The 20,633-nt window shown below is 43.2% G+C and overlaps 1 protein-coding gene across 8 annotated transcripts in view; it reads right to left on the bottom strand.

Moving 5' to 3' along the window:
* The window catches only part of IQSEC3 (IQ motif and Sec7 domain ArfGEF 3), a 246,079-nt gene that overhangs the window by 67,635 nt on the left and 157,811 nt on the right, over positions 1 to 20,633 (bottom strand). For 7 of the 8 annotated variants that reach the window (XM_053255097.1, XM_053255098.1, XM_053255101.1 and 4 more), the window contains exon 3: positions 16,628 to 16,925. In XM_053255097.1, coding sequence (XP_053111072.1) covers positions 16,628 to 16,925 — 298 coding nt within the window. Of the gene's footprint in view, positions 1 to 16,627; positions 16,926 to 19,755; positions 19,775 to 20,633 lie in introns of those variants that run through there. The other variant, XM_053255104.1, reaches the window with a different exon arrangement.

Genomic DNA, 20,633 nt, shown 5'->3' with positions numbered 1-20,633 from the left:
GCAGCTGGGCCAGGGCCATGACAGCCTGCAGCTGCCTCCTCCCACCCCCTCCTCCTGGCAGCTAGGCCAGGCCGGCCTGCCACCATCTCCGGCCAGCCGCCAGGGCCAGCCGGCCTGCTGCCACCGCTTCCTCTGGCTGACTGGCAGCCTGGCCAGGCTGGCCTGCCGCCGCTGCCATTGTCTCCCATCCCTATTGCTATCCCCAGGCAGCTGCTCTTGCAAGAGCTGCCACACATCGATTAGCGACAGGTACATTTAGGAGAATTAAATATATAGATGGACATGCATTCAGAGTTGTAATCCCCTAAAGATCCCAAAAGGACTGTACCACTTTGAAACGGTGCTGATTCTGGATGCAGAGATCATTTCAGAGAAAGATGTTAAAGTAGGGAAGGGACAAGAGTACAGATGCTATTTTAAAACAGGAGTACATTACTGTACTCTGCTCCTGAATTGCTTCTTCCTGTGAAGTAGAATGCATTCCATTGCTTCCAGGATGCAACTACAGAGGATGTTTACTTTTACTTTCTTTACAGAAACAAAGATATGTTGACTTAGCATATCAGTCTATGGGAGTTGGTGAACTCCTTAACATTAAATAAGTATGGACAATAGAAGGCCCACACTCCGGAATAATCCCAACAATAAACATTTCCCAAGTTAACCAGCCACACAGCAGTACTTTGAATTAGTGACCGATCACCAGCATTGTGAGTTGTCTAGGTTTATACTACTCATACTGTGTTCTGGTCAGTGAATGTAATAAAGGATGATGATGCTACTCATACTGTGAAAGACTGATCTTCCCAGGGACCCAATCATATAGGAGTTACATTACCTTCAGAAATAGCCTTTATGTCCCTTACAGGATTGGGCCAATCATGAAAAAGTCAACTTCTACATCTTTCATCTTCCATTTTGCATATGCTGACGAACAGTGAAAAAACCATCAAATAATGGGAGTTGTTTTCTTTTTAAAAAAAGCTTGATTCCCACCCACCCCGTCAAAGATCTGATAATTTGATTTCAAGAGGTAAGAAAAATCACAAGGGATAAATGTTAAGAGAAGTGAGATTATAAAAGAGCTCCAGGTGGACTGATTAATGATAAAAGAGCTAATTCAATGGTTTTTGATAATGAAAAGTCATTGAATTAGTCAAGGCAACAATGACCAAATTGGACATTTCATACTGGCAACTTCCTTACCTAGATATTCTGCCCAGTTTCTTCCTGAAAATTGTCCTACAATCCTCCTTGTTATCTTACTGATAAAAGTGTAAACACTGGGACCACTGGAAGGTGCTTTCTGCCTTCCCCATATATCATCCCAGCTTTAGTCCTGATGAATTATCATTAGGTGACAATGGTGGTGGTGGTGGTGATGCCAGTGATGGATGATGATAGTGAAGAAAGCTGAAAGGACAAACACTAATTATCCCCGTAGAGATTCACTGCTGATATCTTGGGGCTGGCGGTGGGGGGGGGGGAGAGGTTTTTTCTTTTGCCTGATAAAGTATTTTGTTCTTCTAAGCTCCAGTGGACACTGCTGTTGTCAAATTACAATTAAAAAGTGAGGGAACTGGAGAGGAAGGGCCAAGAGGTGGAGGTCAGCCTTGCATTAAGGAGCAGATGACCATATGTGCATCAAATTGATTGTGCTGTCGTGGAAGCGTCAGCCACACTCTACTCTTGTTAATCTTGCCATTATTTAGAACATCTGCACAAAGAAAAGAATCTTACAGCATGATCCTAATGCTGTGTTGTCTCAAGAAATGTTTTAGGTGGTCCTTCTGTTTATTTGTCTCCTTTTCCAAATCTAGTCCATTTATCTATCTAAATTATTATGAAAGCTTTTTCTTAAAATAAAAACAAACAGAGTATTGAAAAGTGATGGACCAGCAACTACTGTGCATGTGTCTTAAGGGCAGCTCATGGGTTAAACACGTATGGTAAAGGGAAAAAATGTATACTAGAAACAGGAATGGAATATATTTCCTCTCTCAATATGCTGTTTTCCATCAGTAGTTGACATACTAATGGATAATATAAGGAGTGTCTGTGGGGATGCACCGAGAGCCGTTGCAGAACTCCCCCAGTCCTCTTGCATGCACACTGTTGCATCACGAGGCTAGGACTTCCAAGCACTGTTCGCGTTTCGGGCATGTTCTGCAACATGCTGCTCGTCCTCAAGCAATATGTTTCCAATCTTGAAGAGTGCTTCTGGAGTGTGAGCAGTGCTCAAAAGCCTTCGTCTTGTGCCACAGCAGTGCACACGTGTAGGAGGACTGGGGGAGCTGCGTGATGGTTCCTCCTTACATGCATGCTTTGTTAGTCAAGATGTCAGCCAGCGGCTATCAGAAGCAGACATCCAGCAAGGCACACTGGTATGCAGAAGCAGCCTTCCACATGTGCAGAGAATGCAAATATAGATGCACGTCTTGATGTGCATTAAAATAGTTCAGCCAGGCCCCTTTGGACTGGCCAGAAGCCAGTTCAGAAGCCAGCATTGTTGAACAGCTGCCACTGCTGATCTCCGAGAACACCTCTGTGCTCATAGCTTTTGTGTGATGGTGCTGGTGTGACTTTCCTGGGCTCCATCCAGCTAGGAGAGGCCCATGGAGGGCAAGTTGCTGCAGACTCCTGAAACCTAGAGCCAACCCTAACCAGATGGGTATGAGGATGTGGATGCACATCCCCATTTGGGAGCACAAGTTGTTATGTGCACCAAGCTGTACACAAATAAAGCTACATAAGGGCTAAGGATACTGAGAGGCAAAGAGCTGCACCTTTCATCTCCAAATTCCTTCTGCAATTCTTTGGTTTTACCAAAACTTCCAACACTTTTCCAAAAGCAATTAGGACTGGATTCTCTTTTCTTCTCCCATTCCACCATTTAAATATAGGCCACTACTCTTTTGAGCACATTGCTGCAAACCCATTCTATCCAGTGTATAAGACAGATGACAGAAGCAATGACTGATATGCAGACTACAGCAGCATAAATGCAATGTGCACACATAGCCAGAGGGTGTGCTATTTTCATCCATCTCCCCAGGCCCCAGAAGCGCTCCATGTGACCCAGAAGTAGGTCCCTGAGGGTTGCATAGCCCTCAGGGACCTACTTCTAGTTTGAAGGAGCACTTCTGGGGGCAGGGGGAGACTGGCAAAAATCCTTGTGTGCAAACCCGTGGAGCTGTGTTACTCTGCACCACATGAGAAGCGCTGGTGCTGCCTTAGTCTGTGTGTCAGCCAATAGTTTTAAGATGCATTTAGCAGATCATTTTTTCGTATGCTGAAGATGACAGTTTGCCATTTTCCCAGCAATAATGGTATGCTGAACTGGCTTTTTGAATACTTCAATACAAGTCAACACTGCAGCTTATCATATATTGAAACATCTTTGAAGAATAGATTGAGTCACATCTTGTTGAGTTGCAATCTAATCATACTCTATGTGCTGAAACCTCCAGATGACCAATTCAGCATGAGTAAATCCACTACAGGGACGACTTCAATATTTTTCAAAACTGGTTATGTGAATTAGATTTTAAAGTTAACTATTAAAATTTAAAGGGCAAAATGGTTATCAGACAGTCTTTATCCAAGACAAAGCAGGTATGCCATAAGCGGAGCATTACATACCAAATGTGCAAATTAAAACTAAATTTCTGTCCTTCACATTTTTAATTCTTTCCTCCACGATTTCAGGTTCTCATAACATTCATACAAATATTACTCCCTCCTTTCCTTAAAATTGAGGGGGAAAGCTAGGAGAGAAGAAGAAACATATTTCTTGCCACTCTAATTTACTCAGGGTTGCCCTAGTATTCTTGTTGTTTCATTCCAACAAAAATCCCACCACAGACTTCATGTGGTAATCACCACACAGCAGATTGTCTTATTCCAGGTCTTTATCACAAGTTGCTTTTGATCCTTTGAGTCTAAAGCATCTCCTTCTGAGACTGTTTCTCACCAGACCCAAAACTCCACTCCTCCTCTCTCCAATACGAACTCCCATCATACTCTGCCATTCATGATTGACAGCTTCACTGTGTTCCAAGCTAATTAACACACATATATATAGTTTTGCTCCATGCACCATCGTATCATTTCTTCACATTCCCTCATATAAACAAGTACTCAAATAATGGAGCCTAATTTCTGCTTCTTTTAACATGGTGACTTTTACCTAAGACCCCTCTCCTATGTGTTGCGAATCTGGTTTATATCCAACCGCCAACCCCTGGGTTACAAAGGGGTGTCTCTTATACTTTGAACATAAGAACATCCCTGCTGGATCAGGCCCAGGGCCCATCAAGTCCAGTATCCTGTTTTACACAGTGGCCCACCAGATGCCACTGGAAGCCTACAGGCAGGAGCTGAGGGCATGCCCTCTCTCCTGCTGTTACTCCTCTACAACTGGTACTCAGAGGCATCCTGCCTTTGAGGCTGGAGGTGGCCTATAGCCCTCCAACTAGTAGCCATTGATTGACCTCTCCTCCATGAAGTTATCCAAACCCCTCTTAAAGCCATCCAGGTTGTTGGCTGTCACCACATCTTGTGGCAGATAATTCCACAAGTTGATTATGCGCTGTGTGAAAAAGTACTTCCATTTGCTGATCCTAAATTCCATGGCAATCAATTTCATGGGATGACCCCTGGTTCTAGGGTTATGTGAGAGAAGAAAAAAATTTCTATCCATTTTCTCCACACCATGTATCATTTTATAGGCCTCTATCGTGTCTCCCCACAGTAGTCTTTTTTCTAAACTAAATAGCCCCAGGAGTTGTAGCCTTGCCTCTTAAGGAAGGTGCTCTTGGCCCCTGATCATCTTGGTTGCCCTCTTCTGCACCTTTTCCTACTCTACAATGTCCTTCTTTAGATGTGGTGACCAGAATTGTATGCAGTACTCTAAGTGTGGCTGGACCATTGTTTTGTATAAGGGCATTATAATATTAGCAGCTTTATTTTCAATCCCCTTCCTAATGATCCCTAGCATTGGCCTTTTTCACAGCTTTTTCACTGAGTTGACACTTTCAACAAGCTGTCCCCCATGACCCCAAGATCCCTCTCTTGGTCAGTCAGTGACAGCTCAGATCCCATTAGCGTATACTTGAAGTTGGGATTTTTAGTCTCAATGTGCATCACTTTACGCTTGCCAACATTGAACTGCATTTGCCATTTTGTTGCCTACTCACCCAGTTTGGAGAGATCCTTTTGGAGCTCCTCACAATCTGTTTTGGATTTCACTACCCTAAATAGTTTGGTTTCATCTGCAAATCTGGACACCTTGCTGCTCACCCCAACTTCTAGATAAATTAAAAAGCACTGGTCATGAGTGGCTGACAAAAACAAAACAAAACAAAAAACTCTTTATCAGTCCCCAAGACTCCCTCTGATGTGCTGAGGATTTGGTTTGTATCCATCAGTACATATGTCACAAATACATATTAGAATGGCTAGCATCTTGAAACAACTCCAAGATGGGGCTGAGACTCCTGCAAGCACCCTTGGAGAAGCCGCTGCCAGCCTGTGTAGGCAAAACTGGCTAGATGGACCCAATGGCCTGACTTGGTATAAGGCAGCTTCCTATGTTCTTATGCACCCAGACCATAAGGTTTACTTTGCATGGCCCACTTTTATCTGAGTACCAACTAAACAAAGGGATTGTTGGGTGCTCTGCAACACGCCAGATCACCTGAGAGAAACATTTTCTCTCCACACTTCAACTTTAGAACACGAAAAATTGAGATTCAATGTGGAAAACTAAATCTGGTCCTCTGAGGATATATTAATGTGAACACCATAACCTATAGTTATCAGATAATTTTTTGAAAAGGTTATAACAATTCCTTTGCTGGAATGGGCTAAGGCCAATCTTATCTAGTACAGTATCCTTTGAGAGCAGTGGTCAGCTCTGAAAAGTTCTCAAGCAAGGAATCAAGGTGATATCCTTCCCTGTTGTTTAACCCTGGCATCTGGTATGTATGTATGTATGTATGTATTTTCTTTAACATATTTTTATACTGCCCAAAATGCAAGTCTAGTGTACCTGTAATCAGGTACGCTATATCAGAATATGTAAGTTCCATTTAGCCATCATGCTTAGTAGCCATTAATAGGCTGATTCTCTGTGAATTTTTAAAGAACACATCTAAAAAACGGACTGGAAACCATCTCCTTGTGAGGAACAAGGATATCCATTAACACTTCATTTCAGAAACCATCAATGGAGTTGTATTGCCTGTATGGTTTAAAAGAACCCTCCATTTCCATTTGTGAGGAAAGAAAGAGAAAATGGGGTTGACTGTCTGTCACTTGTCATGAAGTGACAGACTAATGAATCACAAGTAATTGCCTACTACTTAAAAACGCCTCTCCAAGGAGTTTTATTCTGAAAATAATGATTAACTCAATATATCTCTGGTTCCCAACACAGACGTCCTGGCAATCTGAGACCAGAAAGGAAACCAAAAAAATGGCTGGGAAATATGTATAGTTAGTCAGGAATGACTTTGTCAAGGGAGTTTTTGAAAACTCATTTGCTAATAAAATGAAATAAAAACCTTATCAGGCCTGGGTCATTTCACATAGGCTCTGCCCAATTTTACTCCTGCCCTAAAACCCCTTAAGTAGATGCAGAGGCACTCTTATCCCTGGACTTCAAGGCTGAAGTCCAGGGCCTCCACAGCCCCTGGGGTCCCCCAAATTCCCTGCAGCCTGTCCCAGGTAGTGTGCTCACCCGGCCGAACATGACGATACTTAATTTGTAAGGGAGAGGGGGCCTCCAAAGAGTCTAGGCTCCAAAATTACCTAGATCCACCTCTGCCTGTGCTTCAGAGCCAGAGGGGGGAGTGGGGAAAGAAAATTGGGGGATGGGAATATGTTAAGATGTGTGTTGAAAGGTTTCTGCTACTGTATATTTGCATAAATATATCCCACATGTTAAAAATACTGTGTTTGTCATGGGGTGCGTGTGTGTGTATGTTGAGGGATGATGCTTAACTTGCAGTGGGAGGGGAGCCTCCAGTGGGAGAGGCTCCAAAATTTTCTAAGTGCACCTCTGTGTAGATGGAAACATGCCCTTGTTAGATCTTGGTCTATTGGGAGATCTCTGGATGATCTACAATAATTGGCAAGCAGCTCTATCTCCCAATTGCTCAGGTATTCCTGCTGTAATAAGAGCTGCGACATCTCTGACAATTTTAAAGAAAATTCTTGAGACTAACCAGGTATTTGGTTAATTTTAAGTAGTTTTTCAAATGTCTGTATTGTTTTTTAATTGTTTTTATTTCTCTATTTTTGTTGGTTTTGAAACACTAATTTTGTGTAAACTGCCTGGAGACATTTGCTTTCGTGATATGCAAATATAGGGGGAAAACAACAACAACCAAACAACAGAATGTAGCTTCTTAAAAATGTCTTAAACGAGGCTGTTGAACTGCAGCACGGTTAGAGGGAAACACAAGAATAGACATTTGTGTGAAAGAGCTATGATTTCAGTTCTGGTACTGAAAACAAATTCCTGGGCTGAGCATGTGTTCAGAGACACTTCAATACTAAGTATATGTCCATTTCTCTGAGCCATTATTTTGTACCTGGCTCTAGTTGATAGTACTTGAAGTTCTTACACCTGGGGAATGGAGCTATTGCCCAGCAATAGAACATCTGCTTCACATGCAGAAGGTCCCAGGTTCAATCTTTGGCATCTCCAAGTAGGACCTGAAAGTGCCAGAGAATCGTTGGAAACCTCCAAGAAACCTTGGAGAACCACTGCCAGTCAGGGTAGACAATGGACCAATGGTCTGACTTGGTATAAGGCAGCTTCCTATGTTACTGTGTGCCCAGTAAAAATAAAGTAGACTCTAGAAGCCTGAAGTCTGCCAACCACCGCGGTATGGCAGTAACAGCAACAATACTGACATACCAGGCAATTACACCCACATAACCTAATTCAGTCTATCACAAGATTACGGAAAAGATATCTCAGTCCCAGTTGCTATCGGTTAGCTGATATAGCCATCCAAAATGGCTTGCCAGTGATTAAGAAGGTAAGTGAGGGGATCTCTTCCCTTTGTCTATTGGGGCATCAACACTACACATTTTAAACCCACTTTAAACCAGTTTTAATGCCCAAGCTTCCCCCAAAGAACTATGGGAATTATTTTGTGGGGAAGAAGGTACTAAGAATTCTGTGTCAGTGATCCCCATCACAGCCCTACAATTTGCAAAACAGGGAGCCATGAGAGTGAAACCGGTTTGAAAGTGGTGCAATGTAGACATGATCTGAGGAACATCCGCACAGACACTTCTCCTGCCTCTGTTTCAGCACTTTAATACTACGAAGGGGGAACGGTGCACAAAATGAGACGTAAGTATAATATGATACAAAAGAATAATATCTGGGCCTCAGGAGTGATCCAAACTTGCCAGTTACTAGAAATACAGTCATGCCACAAGATACCATTTCTGCATAAACGTCTTTAAACAGAGCTGGCTTATTTTTAGGTGGGTTAACCTCCATTTTCAGGATGTGACTGCTCACTGGAACAGAGTTATGTTATTGCTTTGTCTTTTGTTTTTTATTGTTTACAATAGATTTAATTTGTTCATATGTTTCCCAGAATTGTTTTTTGGTTTGTTTGCTTTCACCTATATCCTTTATTTAATTTAATCTCAATTCAATATATTTTCAATTATAACTTTGTAGCATAACCTATTCCAGTTTATTTTCTCAGAGGGGAAAAATTACTTAGAAAATCTGGAGCTATTTCTCCAGATAGCTCACTTTTTCTAGGCAACCTAATATGTAGCAAATACGTAAACCGTAGATTTGGGGTTGTGGGAAGAGGTGTTTGATTCCCATCAAACATATTTTAAAAAGAAATGACAGAACTGTGTTTTGGTCTTCTCTGGGAGCAAATTCATGGCTACTCGGGCTAGTGTTCTCTGGGAGCAAATTCATGGCTACTCTGCACCCTGACACTGAAAATGCTAGGAGCAGTACGTACAGATTTCATCAAGCATTTCCCCACATTTATTCCTAAAATTGCTGTTGAGCCATGTCTATCTTAGAGCAGCTTGGTCAGAATAGAATGATCAGATGCAGCAAGGCTACTGTATTTTTAACCGCTTTGGGGAACCAGCTGCTGCTCAAGGGGAAAGGTGAGACAGAGAAGCCCTCTCCATCGACCTTAGAGATGTGTAGAACGTTCCACGTTTGGAACATTCCAGCTTGAAACAGGCCATTTCGAATGTTCCAAGCTTGGAACAGAATGCCCTTCAACTGAAGGGCCTGTTCTGAGCTTCGAATAGAATGACCCTGTTCCAATCTAAACATCCCGAGTCTTTCCATGTGTCATTTTGGAACCTAAAATGGTGCTCAGAATGTTCTATTTGGAATGGAGTAATTCCATCGGAACCAGCTTACCCCGTTGTTCCAACAGAATGTTCCGTGGATTCTGCTTTCCATTCAGAGCTCAGAATGGAACACAAAATTTGTTTTATGCACACCTCTAACTGGCCTGTTTGGGAGAAACTGCCATTATTTACTTACTTATTGATTTATTTCATTTATATACTGCCCATTCCAAAACGGCTCAGGGCGGTTCACATAAAACATAAAATAAAGGCAGTTAAATAATATTTAATAGTATTTTAATATAAACTTATATTAAAATCCCCAGGGACGCGTTCCACAACCTAGGGCCAACAACTGAGAAAGCCCAATCCTAGTTTTTATTATTATTTATTTTATTATTAAAACTTTTATACCGCCCTTCCAAAAGGCTCAGGGCGGTTTACATTAAAACAGGGCGGTTTACATTAAAACTACCAGTTTGCCACCAGATTAATTGGTGAAACCCGAAGACAGACCTCTATTCTCCTGATCTTAATGAACGGTGGGGATTTTCTCTTGGGTAATCCAGCCCTAACCCAAGCATTAGGATCCTCCATCCCCAAAATTGTCTCCATCAGCAGCCATTTTTTCATCTGGTTACTCCACAGGGAGACTCTTTAATGAGACAGGGTGAGGCAGTTGCCTCAGGTGCAGGTGTGAGGAGGAGAATAGGGGGCAGCAAGGTTGACCCCTCACCACCACAGGCACCACCCTCACAGGCTCCTTGTATCCCACTGTCAATGCCCTTCCTCACCTCACTGGGGCATGCTGCTCAATTTCCCCCTTCTTGCACTTGTGGGGGACACCTCTTCTTTCCCCTCTTCCCCTCCCTAATGTAAGCTAGGAACACTCTGGCCACCAACTTAATGGTATCGTCTCAAAGTGCTCACATGGCACCACTGCCTCAGCAGCATGGTCTGAGATTGCTGAGCGCCTGCCCACAGATGGGTGTGCCTGTGCCTGTGCCTGTGTGTGTGTGATACGTTCACCTGGAACATGTGTCGGCCCGAGCCTGCAGATCACAGAAGGGTTCGCCATCATGATTACAGCATTTCTCTTCAGACGAATGCCTGTAACAATGAGTGATGTGCTGGGGGAATGAGTGAGTGGGGTGCCAGTCAGGACTTCCAGTGCACTTTCAGAGGCTGTACACGCCTGCAGCTTCTGGCTGAGTAACCCGAATAGGACTATCATGTCTATTAAATATGCCCAAGCCATTATTTTAAATTGGGAATCATCTTGAGTGCACTAGCAGAAAGGTAGTTTATAAATATAGAAAGTAAATACATAAATAAGGAAAATGGGATCGGTCGCTTGTCGTATCGTAGCAGAGGTGAGAAAAGCATCGCCTGCCACAATTCCACACAACTATTAAAGGTATAAGGAGCCTTATCTTTGATTACAGATGGCTAACCAAAGTTAGGATCACTGTATCTTATTAATAATAATAATAATAATAATAATAATAATAATAATAATAATAACAACAACAACAACAACAACCTTGAAGAGCACCTCAACACCTCAAGAGCACCTTCCTTGGGAAGGACTCGATGTCTGGATAAAACAAACCAGTCAATAACACCTGTCTGACTGTGTAAACAAGAAATAATAAACACCTTGAAGAGCACCTCAACACCATAGGGGCCACAGAAATCACCATCAGCCAATTACAAAAAGCAACTTTACTGGGAACAGCCTATATTCTGCGACCATATCTATAATAATAACAGCAATAATATTGATAATAAAATTCAACCATCCCAAGTCCTTGGGAAGGACTCCATGTCTGGATAAAACAAACCAGTCAATAACACCTGTCTGACTGTGTAAACAATAATAATATTTATATGTTGCTTTGCAACAAAAAGTTCAAAAAGCAGTTTACATACCAGAAGATATGAAAAATGGTTCCCTGGCTCAAAAGGTTACATAACTGAAAAAGAAACACAAGGGAATACCAGCAGCAGGAACAGGGACGGACACTGTGCTGGACTGAATAGGGATAGCTGCTCTCCCCCTGTTAAATATAATCAAGCCACCACTTTAAAACCGCGGCAGCACCAGGAAGAAAAATGGGGGAGGGAAGGGGCAAAATATATTGATGGGTAGGCAGGCTGTGTCTCACATATTAGATTTCGTAAACAGAAATAGGGGGGGGCAGGTGGGAGGGCAAACTACTTGTCTGAGGGAGTTGCCCTTGCTTTAAAAGGTGCCTCTTTGCCCAGTTAGCAGGGGTCACATGGAACTTAAACCCCCTCAATGAATGTACCCCTAGATCTCTCTAGGACAATTTGATCAGCAAGTGAAATGCGGTGGCAGCAGAGGGAGAAACAAGGTTCTGGAACAATCTTTACAGGCTTAACATCCTAGACAAATATCCATTCTGTCTGAACAGCCCTACTTATTCTGAGTAGCCCTTTGCCCTGTAGACCAAGGATTCTCAACATTGGGTCTCCAGATGTTATTGGACTTCAACTCCCATAATCCCCCACCCAGTGTCCTTTGGTTGGGGATTATGGGAGTTGAAGTCCAATAATATCTGGGGACCCAACGTTGAGAATCCCTCCTGTGGACTATGGGCTAGTTCATCCAACCATCCTCACATGATAAAGCTATGTGCACACCATAAGCACATGTATCCTTCCTTACCCTTTCCTGGCAGACTGGGTTGATATTCCTTTATATCATGGGGCCGGTTCATCTAAACAGTCTTCTACATGCTCTACAAATACGACTTGAAAGTTGTGTTTGCAATGCATGTAGAGGGCCAGTTTGGATGAACTGCACTGCCATGTGATTAAGAAATGTCACTCTGGTGTGCACATGTTCTGATCACATGAGGAGGGCTAGTCTAATGAAAGATTGTCTGAACCAGCCTATGTCTCTCCAATCAACTGAATTAATGGTGTGATGACATTTCCCATGTGTAAATAAAAGTAGCAGAAAGTCGGTCTGCCACCATAAAAACAAGCATAGAGTCCCTTCAGGAGAGCATAAGGAATGGAGAGAAGAAGGATTCTGAATTTTCTTCTCGCCTAGGATGGGAATGAATCTGCCTAAGACATTGCCAATAGAAGGGAGCCAGAACCTACTTAATATAAATATATCATTGTCCACATCCTCAGATAATAGGGTGAATTAAGGATGCAGTGGGTGACAAATATTTGAGAGTGTCTTGGGAATTAAGGTATTAGACACCAGCTGGTCAGTATAAAACAGCAGCCTGGCTTTAAATCGGCTATGTTGTAAATAAATATAGCATTGCAGAACCCAGGCTCCGTAAGTACATGCCTCATCAATCAGTCAAACAGACATTTCTTAATCATCTTCTTTTCTTCTCCTGCTGTGATAGATCTTGCCACTCAGAATTATTTTTCTGCATATCAATATTCACTGCAGTCACCTGCAGAGGATATATATATATATATATATATATATATATATATATATATACGCAAAGACCTGCGCCTTTTCTGCTGCTTGAGATTTTGGTGGTTTACTAACTTGATATACGAATATGAATACAACAGGATATAGACTTGCCACCCAGCCAAAATTTTACTGCAGGGGTTCCCAACCTTTTAAAACAAGTATACCTCTTCTGTTGCTCTTCTGTTGCTTTAGCTTAGGTACCCCAAAGAGTGTGTGTGTGTGTGTGTGTGTGTGTGTGTCTGTGTCTGTGTCTGTGTCTGTGTCTGTGTCTGTGTGTCTGTGTCTGTATACTCCAGTCACTGGCTTAGATCCATTATAAGTTACTCATTAATACATCCATTGAAATTTAGGACAAGTATGCTTGCCCCATTAATTTTAATCAAACTGCTTATGAGTAACTTAATATGGATGTAAGCTAGTCAGTGACTGGAGCAGCCTGTCTCATAACTGCAATATTTAAATATGTGTGTCTGTACATGCATGTATGAATACACATATATACATAAAACCTAACATCAAGTGTTTCATAGGGAGACAGGTTACTACAGTCACTGGCTCACATCCACACTAGGTTACTCCAAAGCAATCACAAGTTACTTACTGAAATTACTGGGACAAGTAACCTATTCATTCCAATGGGAGTGCTAATATTCTGAAGCCTGTCAGTCAGGCTGCGGGGAGGGGTATGCTGAGCTTCAGCATGTAGCCAATCAATCAGGAGCAGAGGAGGAAGACCTTCATTCTCCTCCCTCTTTACTTCCCTTCTGCACTGGACATTTGCTGAAAACGCATCAGCTTCAAGCCGGTGATCTTCACTTGGGAAACAAATAGCTGCCGCATGGGGAGACAGGAGGGCTCTGGGTATCCCCTAGGAGCTATTCAAATACCCCCTGTTGGGAACTCCTGTTTTACTGGCACAACCAATAAAATGATGCTCTGTCAGTACTAAGATATGCAAAACCAGTAAACTTAGGATTCTGTGGGCTCCATCTACAACCCAACTGTTATTCCAGGCTCCACCCATAACCTGCCAGATTGTCCACAGGCTCCACCCCTGACCCATTGTATCGGATCCCGTCACCAGCTCTGACATGCCAGATTCCTCCAGGCCCTGCTCTAACCCACCAGCTCTGCTCTGACTCTGCCTGGTATAGCAGAATCTCTTGGCAAAGATTTTCTAAAATCAAAAGTTGGCAGTTGTAATTCAGTCTTGTATTTTTGCATCCAGAAGTCCATCTGGCAAATTCTGTAAGGTGGTAAAGTCCAGAGTTAGAAGAATGGACAGTACCATTTCAAATTACAGGTGGGGAATCACATCTTCTGAATGCATGCGTAAAATAAGCCCAACACTAGAAATGTAGAAACTAAATGTAGAAAAATGTAGGGGGGAAATATAGATTTAGAATCTAGCAAAGGTCGAAGCAGGCTATGGCAGAACTTTGCTCCCTAACGTTACATTGGTTGCTAGAAGCATGTCTTAGATTCATGGATTTCAGAGTGCAAGTCGGGACATATAATGACAGAAAACTGTTTAGGTGTGCTTGGGCTGCATATCAAGAAACTACCATCTCGTGAAGAGTCAAAACATTTACCTAGGTGAAAAGATTTAGAACGACTACAAAAAGATGAAACATAGGAACCCTATTCTCATGTTATGCTCAATACTTGTATGATCTGTGTACTGTGTACACAGGTACAGGTCTTTACACATGTTGTGTTGAACACAGGTACAGCTGTATATTTCCTATCTGTATCATGCATTTGAAGGGACCTGTACCCAGGTTCACTTTTAAAATGAAAACAGGGGTTGTAATTCACACAAAAACAAGTACATGTTAAGTAAAGGGAGGAATCTGAACACCAGCACAACATAATGTCTGAATAGGGCTATGGTGAGACAATGAACTAGACCCATAACCAGATAAAGGTTTCCCAATAGACTTCACAGACCCAAGGCTAGGGAGCCATACCCTGGGGGGGTCTCCAGAGAGGACTTGTTTATTTCTATAGGGGCTTTTAAAGCACCTGACGGGTGACTGGTGGGTTAGCAAGCAGAGGCAGGGAAGTAATTGGTGGATTCAGCAAGCTGGAGGAAGGGTCCTGGGAGGTGCTAGGCCTAGGAGCTCCTGAGGGATAAATCCATCCCTGTCCGTCACCAGAAATGTGGGAAGCAGGGGTCTGAGGTGTGGAAGGGCCCTATGTCCACGAGGAACTGCAGAACAGAAATAAAAATAGTCTACTGTGTTTAAGGTTGCTTGACATATTAAAAATAACTAATAGACATATATTTAACATGCATTAAAACCTAGCTAGGCTGGTCAGGCCCAAAACACAAAAGGGTTCATGTACCTTTAAGAGTTCTCTAGAAGAGAAAATTCCACTAGCTGCAGCTTCCTCTTCACTGCATCTCAATGAAAAGAAAAGCCACACTCGGAGAAATTCTCATCTTACGAACAGTCTGCATTTTGGGATAATACCATCTCTTTTTATGGACAGGCATGATCATAAATGTGACAAAAAGAAATGCAACTGCAGAACCTTTTCCCAGAATGGAGACACAATAGAAAACATTTCAGCTGTAGCATTTATACAAGTGATGGCACTGTTAAAGATACATGAGCTTCTCCGTTAAAAAAGATGGCAACCCTATCCCTATCTTACACGCAGCATAAATCTGAGCCCTTTTGAGACACAGCTCACCTGCTGCTCTGAGACAGACGGATGGATAGATAGATAGATAGATAGATAGATAGATAGATAGATAGATAGATAGATAGATAGACAGACAGATAGATAGATAGACAGATAGATAGACAGAACGACAGAACTCACTGTCAAGGGTCAACCACAGCTAGAACCATCCACTGGGATCTGATAAAACACAGCTACCAGTATTGTTTTGCTTTTGGCAGGGGTAAAGTCTCTGTCATAAATATAATGTACAGATTTGCAGGCCTCACTCTGCTAACGTGAAAAAGGGTAGAAAATGAGAAGACTGGCTCTACATGGCACTCCTTCCATGCTGCACACTTTGCTCTCCAGGCCTGTAGCCAGTCATTTTGTGAAGAAAGGAGCCTGAACAAGATGTGGGATCATTATTTAATTTTGTGGTGAAGGGGCCTGAGGACAGTGGGAAATTACTACCAAATAGACAGAAATAAATGCAGATACAATTTCTTTGTGAGCAAGTCGATTTATGGGCCTTGGGCCTGATCCAGGAAGGCTCTTCTTATATTCTTATGTGGAATACTGTGTGCATGTCTTTCCTTCTATCTCCACAAGTAAATGGACTCAAGATTCTCTCACTTTTTAAAATGAAAGCTGGTCAGGGAGGGGGCTGGGCCCAGAATATTCATGAGGGGGCCACCACCACCCATGACTATTGATCCTTGAGCAAAGACAGTAAAGCTTTGATCTAGTGAATAAGAAAGCCTGCTTTGAATTGGGGGATGTGGATTGGATGGCATCGCTTTGAAGTGTTTGTGGAACAAATGTTGCATCCCTGGAAGGAATACTGCAATACAATAACAGGCACTGAGAGCTGGTCCATATATCTTAATGTTTGCCATAGAGATTGGCATCCCTGTGCTAATTTCTCAGTCCCTGGCCATGCCATGAAGCAGAAGTCCTGAGCCACTGGAAAACATATTTGCCCCCTCCCAATCCATGCCAACGCCGGTGGTCAGCACTGCAGCACAGTAATCCACATGGAAACTAAGCTAAAGAGTCAATAGAGAGATGGCCCCAGCCCACCCAAACCCTCTCCCGCGGCGTGAGGAGAAGCCAGTGTACCTGTTTATTCTTTAAGTCAAGGGAGAGCTCATAATCGGAGGCAGCTGCATGAGAACATGTGGCTGCCCCTTTGCTGCGCTGCCCTCTCACGGGGGAACCCGTGTGGTGGAGGCTGGCCTTCTGCACCAAAGGGGAGCACCCCGCTGCCTGATCCACCTGCTCTTCCTGCCGCTCCGCATGCTGGGCTTTTAACTTCAAGGTGTCGGACCTGCCTTCCTGGCCACTGTGTCTGCCGGCCTCCTTCGGATCCTCTGTGTCACACCCGGGTTTCTTGCTGGCTGAACCGCAGGGATCGTCACTGTGAACAAAACGCAACGTTTCTCTTTTTTTATTTGCTTTTAAAAAAAAATTCTAGTCCTCAGTTGCTCACTGTCTTTGCAAAAATCCACAGAGCATAAGCTGTGGTGGGGAGCGGGGAGCTGGGAAGCTACTAGGAGTGGAGTGACATTTTCATGGCAAATACAACTAGGATGTTTGGCAAGATGAAACTCCGGCTCTTTCCTCAGAAGGGATAAACTAGGTGTGGTTTGAATCATGTTGCTTGCCTCTGTGATTGCCTCTTTTTTTTTGGGGGGGGGGATAAATAACAGGTGTGGGTGGCATCTTTATTGGGACCACAGTGTGGGGGAGGGGATAATTAGGACTTGAACCAAAATGTCTTGGAAGAAATTTGAAGAGAATTTCAGAGTTCCCCCCAAAGAAAAATGGAAATTTGAAGAGAATGCCAGGTAGAACATTCTAGAAAAATCTAGAAAATGTTCTCAGATGGTTTCTTCACATCCCGCCCCCGCAAGCTGCAAGCTGAATCTGGATATAGCCAGCTATTTCCCAGTGCAAGCTCTCTATCTGAGGCAAACGTCAGCTGTGGAGACCTCCAATCTAGACTGGAGCCACATCATGGAGGGGAGGGTTCATTATCTCCATCCTCCATGCAGCAGTCTTCAGCTGGATTGGGCCCACACATCTGCTATTTACACAAAAGAGCATGCGAGAGCAAACAGTGTGATTAAAGCCACATTCAGGCTGGTGTTCAGGCTGTCACTATAGTCCACTCCATACACTGAGGGGTGCTTCACCCATTACAGAATTAGGGCAGGCCTACACAACTGGCAGCTCAATGAAGCCAAGCATTCCATGTAGGGTATTCCACTAGGATCTCAAAAAGTCCTGGGTTGTTGCTTCCTCCCCCCCAGGACTGCAGAAACAGGGGTTTTGTCAAGCACCTGCTAGGCCACAACCCACAACTGGTGGGCTGCATTCAGTGCAATGGGGTGTGTGTTGTGCAGGATTGTGCAGAAGTAGGGGGTTTATTGCACGTACCCACAGTGTACCCCATCTGTGTGAGGTAGATGAAGAAGAAGGGCCATAGCCCAGTGACAGAACACATGCCTTGTATTAAGAAGGATCAAAGTCCAATCCCTGGCCTCTCTAGTTAAAGGATCAGGTCACAGGGAACGAGAAAAGCTTCTATGCATGAGACCCTGGAGAGCGAATGCCAGGCATAATCGACAGTATGGTGCTAGAAGGGCCAATGACTCAGGACAAGGTGGCTTCATGTGATCACAGATACATGCCTATCCTTCCAACTGAGGCATACACATAATGGGGAATGCATATATCCAGCTCGCACATTAGAGGGCACGCCTCAGGCACGTGCAGTGTACCAGTCAGTGGTACATTGGAGCCAATGTCTTGACCCACTGGAGCAAACCAAAAATGATTTTTTTTTAAAGTTACATGAAAATAGAATCAAGTGTACATATACACATTAAAAATCTATATTAATAAATCAGCTTCAACACGTAAGTTGGAGATACCAATTTCAAAAGCCCGTTAAAGATATTCATTCAGAAACCCAGACGTGTTTCAGTGTGTGTCTTCTTCAGAGATTACAGATATAAATTATATGCAATCAAGGTGATAACATTCTTGGGATATGTCATTTTTGAATGAATATCACTAATGCATTACTGAAGCTGATTTTTATGGAGAGATTTATGTCTATGTGTATGTTTGATTCTATTATATAGTGTTTTCTTTCCTGACCAAATTAGAGGCATGCAACTTCCATCTTCTGGTCCCTTGTACAATGTTGTAAAGTGGCCTGAAGGAGAAGGGAGTAATCAGTATGTAACATGGAGCACACACATTGCATTTTTCATGGATTTCATTTCAGAACAGCATTGTGTAAAGGCTTATCAGTGTATTTACCTGCATGTGATTATGGCAGAGCATTGGGGTATTGTGTTTGTTCTTTTGATGCCTGCTTTTATTTGTATTCTTTTTTTTTATTTTTAGGAGTATTTCGTAGGGAAAGGGTTGTGATTTGATTAGCTTGATAAATCCACAGGAAAAGAAAACCACTGCTGTAGAAATTGCTGCTAGCCCAGCTGCCAATTAAAAAAAGATAAGCTGCTGAATTAAGATGAGTAGCTACCCCTTAATATGGATATATGTTCCAATTAGCTCTTATATTTCTTGCACTCCTATCCTGTGCATTACTCAGAAGGAAGGCCCACTATGTTCAGTGAGACTTATCCCATGTAAGTATGCATAGTGATAGTTCTAACAGCAGGCATTCTTTTTCCCCATAGCTCTCTCAAGGTAGCAGATACAAAATGCATTTTTGGACTCCCCCCACCCCGCCTTTCCCCCCGATCAAAACAGAAAGCACATCACTAAGACACAAACACTATGATTCAACAGAAAGACTTACACACATGGAAGAAATTAAGCATGCACAGAGCTAGGGTTGCCAATGAGGGACTTTTATAGACATGAGACTATTTGGGGGACCAAACTACTTTTTTTGCATGTGTTGTGGTGACCGCAGTTGTGGGGAGCAGCTGGAACCTTTTGTTCACTCAGAACACTTTGCTCTCATGAGCAGCTTCTCTTCCTCTGTCTCCTTCTCCTTCCTACTGACCATCCATCCAGTGGGGAAGCCAGAGCAGGGATTCTGCTTCAGTGGCAGCTTACAGAGCCACATGATGCAGGAGCACAGATAGGTGGGCCTAACAGGTGCAGCTTGCTTCCTTCATGTGGTAAGGTTAGCTAGACTGTGAGCCCTTTGGGGACAGGGGAGCAACTTATGATTTACTTTTCTTTAAAAAAAAAAAAAAACCTACTGTGAAAGCATCTGTTGAAAAGCAGTATAAAATGTTTGTAGTCCTAGAGAACAGAAGACGAGTGGGAGACCGTGCATGCACCGCGGCCCCAGTATGCAAAGAGGCTGGCTCGGTAGCTGGCTGGCTGCCCTGCCTCAAGCCAAGAGGTGAAGTTGCTGGCCTGGCTGGGGCGAGCAGGGTGGGCGACCCATGGGGGAGGAGGACAGAGAAACGTGTGTGTCGTAATCCTAACTGGGGTGCTTTCCAGATTAGACCCTGCAATGGGGACATGCCATATCTTGGAAGTGTGCTTCCACACTTCCTGTGTTGTGACACTGCAGTCCCTGCGCGGACAGCAGGGCACCGTTCACATTGCCGATGCCTTGTTTCGAATTTAATCGCTGTGATATAGAGCTAGGATGTCATATATCCGGCGTAAAAAAGTTGCTGTTTTTTCAGGTTGTTAATTTCTGAGAGACAATCCCCTATGTTTCGAATGTGACTTGCCTGAATGGAGGCATTTTGCTGCTGCTGAGCAGCTAGTCTGGAAAGCGCCCAGGTGAGGAATTTACAGTTAAGAAGCAAGGGCCTTGATAACTCTGCATCTAGACAGCAGACTGAGCAGACATACAGCTCACCTGGCCATCAGCTTCACAGTGCTGTGCTATATTTATTCTCAAATTATCCAATTTGAATCAAAATATACATATATAATACCAATAAATATATGCAAATTCTACGCAAAGTGGAGATTTTTCCCCCAAGCACCCCCTATTTCCATTTTTTTGGTGATGGATATTGACTTTTTTCACCATCTGGGCCTGGCAACCCTCCACAGAGCTCAGGTTTTTCTTTAATTTTCACCAATGGCTCATTTCCACAATACATCAAACTGCAAA

Source organism: Hemicordylus capensis, chromosome 5 (genome assembly GCF_027244095.1).
Source record: "Hemicordylus capensis ecotype Gifberg chromosome 5, rHemCap1.1.pri, whole genome shotgun sequence".
Classification (NCBI taxonomy): Eukaryota; Metazoa; Chordata; class Lepidosauria; order Squamata; family Cordylidae; genus Hemicordylus; species Hemicordylus capensis.
This window is presented reverse-complemented; position numbering and strand designations above follow the sequence as displayed.